General features: G+C 24.2%; 1 protein-coding gene across 1 annotated transcript; it reads left to right on the forward strand.

Annotated features, from left to right (window-relative positions):
• Positions 1 to 326: 326 nt before the first annotated feature.
• On the forward strand, positions 327 to 2,370 carry LOAG_09270 (hypothetical protein; the record flags this gene model as incomplete). Its single annotated transcript, XM_003144798.2, has 3 exons — positions 327 to 375; positions 1,079 to 1,246; positions 2,195 to 2,370. The coding sequence occupies 3 exons, from the start codon at positions 327 to 329 to the stop codon at positions 2,368 to 2,370; spliced, it is 393 nt and encodes a 130-aa protein (XP_003144846.2).
• Between the last annotated feature and the right edge of the window lie 4,153 nt (positions 2,371 to 6,523).

Here is a 6,523-nt window from a genome sequence, read left to right on the forward strand (position 1 = left end):
TTTGTGCAATTCGAGTGTAATTTTAATCGTTATAGTACTGCTGTTTATTTCTGCTAATCAAGCATATAATGATAATGACAATCAATTCATAGAATATACTATAGCAATGGTTATCATTAACTGTTAGTTAATTAAAATGGTAATCAATTAAAACATTATTGAAATGGAGCCAAATTAGCAGAATAGATTCAATGACTATTATCATTAACTACTGATATAGTTGAAATGACAATTACTGAATTAAAATATTATTTAAAAAATATTAATCAAACGGAATTAAACTGAAAAAGCATTGTTTCAGTGAAACGAATCGTATTGATAATGGCATGTTGCTCGAACTTTGGAATAAGGGTGTCCTTTGGGACAAACTTCTTGGTGAATTGTTTAATTTTTCTTTTTCAAAAACTCTTGATTTCTTCTTTTTTTTTTTTCGCAAAATAATTTTTTCTGCATGCTTGTGGGGATTTTCTTTTTTTCGCATTTCTTTATAATTTCAAATTCATATAAAACATAAAATTTGAATTTTTATAAAATTCGAATTTGAATTACATACTTTTTAAGGCTGATTGAATTCATTTACATAATGACAGCAAATGAAGTGGACAATTAAATTAGTTATATGAAAAGTGAAATCAGATAAGGAAAAAATAGGGGAGTGGAAAAAAGAGATGATGAATTAAAATGTTTGCGGAAAAATTGGTTATATGGGAAAAAGATTAAATATTTCAAACAAATTTAAATTTTAATAAATTTCTAGTATCAAGTGAATTCAAAAAATTTTAGCAAAAAAAACAGCTCAATTTTTGATGTCACCCATTTTCAATTTTAATTAACTGTTTGATTTCACGTGTTTAATCTTCAATAATCGTTGATTTATTTGATTTTAATGACCAATAATAAGTTGTTGACCATTGACCTTGACACATTTTTTCTAGTCAATACTTATTTATTTTTGCCATAGCTAGTAATGTTAGAGCTTATGATTTATTATTTATTTATTTTTTGATTAACTTATTTGTTAATTCATTTGGCAATTATTTATTTTTGAAAATTTCAATTTTTTTAATCATAATTATAGGTGTGCATTATTTGACATTAACATCGGTGCAGTATAGGAATGAAGCAGGACCTGGTAAATGGTTACAAATTGACCAAGAATTGGAAACACGAAATGGTCAAACAGTGGGAACAAGTCGTCCAACTGGACATTCAGTTTTAGTAGACGTGCGTTTCGAACTACCATATGGTTTGTATTAATATAACTTTTTTCATTTTAGTATTTTATTGATTATTACCTTTTACTTATCAAGTATAACGATTAATCTATTACGTTATCATGCTGAATCCGTGACTTTAATTTTGTAATGCATGCAATTTTCAATCTGACAAAAACGCTTATTTACCGAAATTTATTTTAATTGATATATTTCATAATTACGTTTTACCAACATCTATCACTTCCATAATACGAAAAACATTTCATGTAAACCGTAATTGTTGTTATTGCTTAGTTAATTTTGAGATATCTTTAGTTTATAATTGTACCATTTCAAATTTATAATTAACAATTTTCTTTTGGTCATCAATTTTATAAATTTCATTTACCATTTTCCTAATTTCATCATTGAATAATGAGTGTGATAAGATGCTAATGTTTTTTGCTATATTGTAAACATTTGAAAAAGAATAGCACTCAAATATTCAAAAATTTAAACAATCATTCAATAACGAATAAAATATTGTAAAATTCCCTAAATAAAAGATGACAAGAATAACGAGCTGATAATAATAGTAATTATTGCAATTGTACAATTCGAAATGCAACATTTCAATTTTATGCTTTTCAAAATTTTGATTTCATTGCATTTTGTTTCTGTATTTGGAATATTATTTGTGGAAGAGAAAAGGAAGATTAATGCCTTCAAAAATTTGCGCTTTTATTGATAAGCACAAAACATGCAATGCTATTCATTTTGTTGGATTAAATGATAGCTTTTCATTTTATTCTAACACATATATCTCTTATTTCCATTTCTTCTTATCGTTAGCTTTTTTCTATTTTATTCCACAAAATTACGAATTTTTCCTAAAATAGCTCAATATTTAAATACAAGGTCTACTTATATGTTTGCTTTATGATTTATTAATTATTGTAATTGTAATTTTACAATAAAATGAATGATATTTTTTACAGATGCGCAAGGCGCTAATGCGGAAGAATTGCAAGAGAAGTTACAAGCATTGAATCGTCTTATCGAAATTGTTAGTTTCTTTTTTTTCTCTCACTATTTCGATTTTCAATCGATTTCACAATTTATTAGAAAAGAAATTTGCACAAATTTGAATTCCAAAGAAAAACAACTATGGTAATATGCTTAAGTTGATTCATTTTTGTATCTTATCCATGAAAATAGAATTCAAAAAAGAAAAAAATAAAAATTGCATGAGTAATAAAAGGAATGGTATGAAAATTTTTTCAAACGTATATCTTATATGATAACAATGTCCCACATAATTTTGCATATTAATAAAACAGTAAATTTAAACTTCAAAGAAAAACAGCTGTGGTAATAAGTCTAAATTAATTCATTTTATAATAAATATTCCTTAGCGTAAATATTTTAGTAACTATTTCTTAGTATTTCAATAAGTATTTCTTAGCGTAAATATTTCAATAAGTATTTCTTAACGTAAATATTCCTATAAATATTTCTTAGTATTTCAATAAGTATTTCTTAGTATTTCATTAAGTATTTCTTAGCGTAAATATTTCAATAACTATTCTTTAGCGTAAATATTTCAATAAGTATTTCTTAATATTTCATTAAGTATTTTTTAGCGTAAATATTTCAATAAGTATTTCTGAGCGTTTTTATACAATTAGGTATTGTTTGTTTCGTATATATATATATATATATATATGCACATATATATGTATGAAAATATTTTTTTTAAAGAGTTTAAGGCTTAGGAATTTAAGATTGCATGCTTGATTTTAAACGATAGGCGGATTTTTTCGCTGAATTTTTGTTTATTTAATGAAAATGAAACAGTGATAATTAACTATACATATGTTTTCTTTTGATTTGTTTCAATTCTATTAAATGATTATTCTGGAAATATTTGTGCTGATAAAATATTTGGTTAAAATTGTGTTATCTATGATAAAATTCAAAAAAGAAAAAATAAAAACTACACGAGTAATAAAAAGAATGGTATGAAAATCTTTTTAAACCCGTATAATCATAATGTCTCATATATTATGCATATAAATAAATAATTCATTATTAATTTATAATTTGAAGTCGATTATAAAACTTCCAAAGTACAAGTAATACCATTTTTTTATTATGATTCTTTAACAAATAGTTATCTTTTATTCTTTTTATTTCTTAATTATTCGCCATTTGTTGCTGCATATGTTACACACATTTTACACATACGTAAACTATACATTTATATTGTGCATTTTAACACTTACACGTATTATACCCGCAATATTTTGAATATAAGTTCGGAGCATTTTCAACTTTTCCTATTCGTTTCAATAAATTCTTTTCACTTAAGCAATTGAATTAAATCCGGAAAATAGAGTGGAAGAGAGAAAAAACTTTGGTAAAATTAGGTAAAATTAAAGTACAAAGTGAAAAAACTAAAAAAACTGGAGAAAAGCAGATAAATATATTAAACATACTTTTTAATTTTTTTAAATATTCTTTTTGTTATAAGCTTCTTTTTTTTTTTTTTGAAGAAAAGAAAAATGAAAAAGAAATGGGAAAAAAGCAAACAAACAAACAAAAATGCACTTTTGCAATTTTTATTTTTATTTTGGGTTATTTCAAGAAATGAAAACGAATCGGACAATCAATCTATTTTAGATTTTAACCAATTCATTTCAAATTTGTCAATTTTAAACGAACAAATACCAAAGAAGAAAAAAGAAAAATGAAAGATAAATCTTTCATTTTTTTTTCAACTTTTTATTTTTTTCTCGTTTCATTCTTCTTGTTGTATCATATCATCTTCGTATCTTATTGAAAAAAAAAAACTATTTTTGAAACAATTAAAAAGATAAAAAGAAATGGGACATAACTATGTATGTATATATGTGTTATCAACATATATTTTAATTCCTTATCATTTTAAATTAATTGATTGATGGATAAACATAGAATTAATTTCTTGTATTGTCAAAATGAGCTACAGTATTATCATATAATAGTGATAAATGGTTTACAATAAATGCCATGATTAATTGAGAACTAAGCCCTGTAATTTCTTTTTATTATAGTCCAAAATAGCGAGTTACAATATCATCGGATAATAGCACCAGATTGATTAATATTGAGCTACGAATGTCATCGAGGATGATTGCGCTAAATAGGTTATGGAGATATGATTAATCTAAGTTATCACCAAAATAAAAGTTATTGATGTCATCAAAGGTAATGCGCTAAATAGATGAAATGGTATGATTATCTAAGTTTTCTTATTTTTATAAAAAGTGGAATATTTCAAAAATACTTCCGCTATGACAAAATGTTTACAATTTCAAAACATTTCTATAATTTTTTTGAAATTTTAGATATAAATAATTGGTGCAAAAATATGCCTAAAATAAAGAATGAAAGTGATTAAATGTGAACATGAATTGAACTTTTTTAATTGCACAATTCAAATACACTTTATTGTCTTCCGTTTTTTTTTCTCCAAAATAAAAAAAAACTTTGGAAAATAAAAGTCCAAGAAAACTATTGTTATCATTATTTGTTGTCATTCATTTAATTGTTGTGTTTGGTCCCTTTTTTTTGCCTCGCACTTATTCAAAAAATATTTCAGTAATTTGAATGCAAATTTTTGGAAAAACAAAATTTTTATTTGCTTTATTTTTATAAATTATTTTTTTTGCTTATTTATTTTACAAATTATTCATTGCAGCTAGTTTCTTTTTCTTCTTCCATCCTTCATTCTTGTTAATTTTAATTTTTGAATGCATCAACTGCTGAAAGTTAGCGAAAAAAAAGGAAAGAAAAATTTGAATTGATCGAATGATTTTGGATGGTTGCTGGTGAAAGAAAATCGGTGACATAATAATTTACTTGCGATTTCAATTTAGTGGAAAGTTGTCTGCTGAAAGGAAATTAAATTTGGTTAAGACGGAAGATTTTATTGATAAACTTAGGCGAATTTATTAGCTGCTGCAATCATCAGCTCAAATATCGAAATCAATGACGATAGAATTCAGTAGTCATATCTTTCGAATTGAAAAAATAGAAATAAAGTGAATAACAAAACCAAAGAATCAACAATTATAATTTAAATTTCAACATTACAATCCAAATGATAAAATGAAGAAATGATTAAATGTTAATTATAATAAGATAATATTTGTAAGAATTTATAAGAAAAAATTAAATCAAACTTTGTAGTACACTATTTATTTTCTCTTTCTTTACATCATTTGTATAAATGAACTTATTATCTCTTTCATTTCATTTCATTTCATTCATTCATTCTTTCTTCATTTATTCATCATTTCCTTCATTAATTTATTCATTCACTCTTGTTGTCAATAATTTCTAAAATATCTGTAAATATGAGCATTTAATGGGATATTTCATTTCAAATAAGAAACTTTATTTTTGTGTTAATAGGAACAGTTCACGGGGATATTGATTATTTTGCAAATAATTGATTCAATAATTTCTTTGTACAAGTCAATCTGAACCAAATAGATACCACCGGCATATCTTCAACACGAACTATACAAACATAGTCACTATAATAACCAATAAATGATTATTAATTACAGTATTGATCATGATAATGATCTGTAGATGAGTGATAATTCCAAGCTTGAACATAATAATGACTCATAAACAATTAATAATTGCGTTCTTGATCATAATTTAACCAATAAACGACTAATAATCTTAAAGTTATTCATGATAATGACTTATAAATGACTGATAATTGTTATCTTGATCATAATAATGGCTTAAAGACGATTGAAAATTTATGGTCTTCATCATATAATGACTCAGTCGTTAATATTTTTCCTTTGAAAATATCGATGTTTTCAGGATCAGTGGCAAGAACAACGTTCTCCATTAATACGTTGTAAGTTATTCAACCTTAAAATTAATTCCCTCATTAAGATAATGAATCGCAATTGAAACAGAAGAAAATAAAAACTGCAAAATAACTTACAATTTATATGGAGACAGACAGACAGAGAAAGAGAAAGAGAGACAGAAATCTAACTCATTAGGTATATTTTTTCTATTCAGTTTTTTAATTTATTTTCAGCAAAAATTTACTTTTCATACTTATTTCCTCCCCCCTCCCTCAGAAAAAAAAAGAAAACCAAAAAAAAAAGACAAAAAAAGCAAAAACAATTCCATTTAGAAGAGAACATTATTGTCAAAACTGTATTATTATTATTTATTATTATTATTATCATTATTATTATTATTATTATTATTATTATTATTATTATTATTTATTATTATTATTATTATTA

This window comes from Loa loa (genome assembly GCF_000183805.2).
Source record: "Loa loa unplaced genomic scaffold supercont3.298, whole genome shotgun sequence".
Lineage (NCBI taxonomy): Eukaryota > Metazoa > Nematoda > Chromadorea > Rhabditida > Onchocercidae > Loa > Loa loa.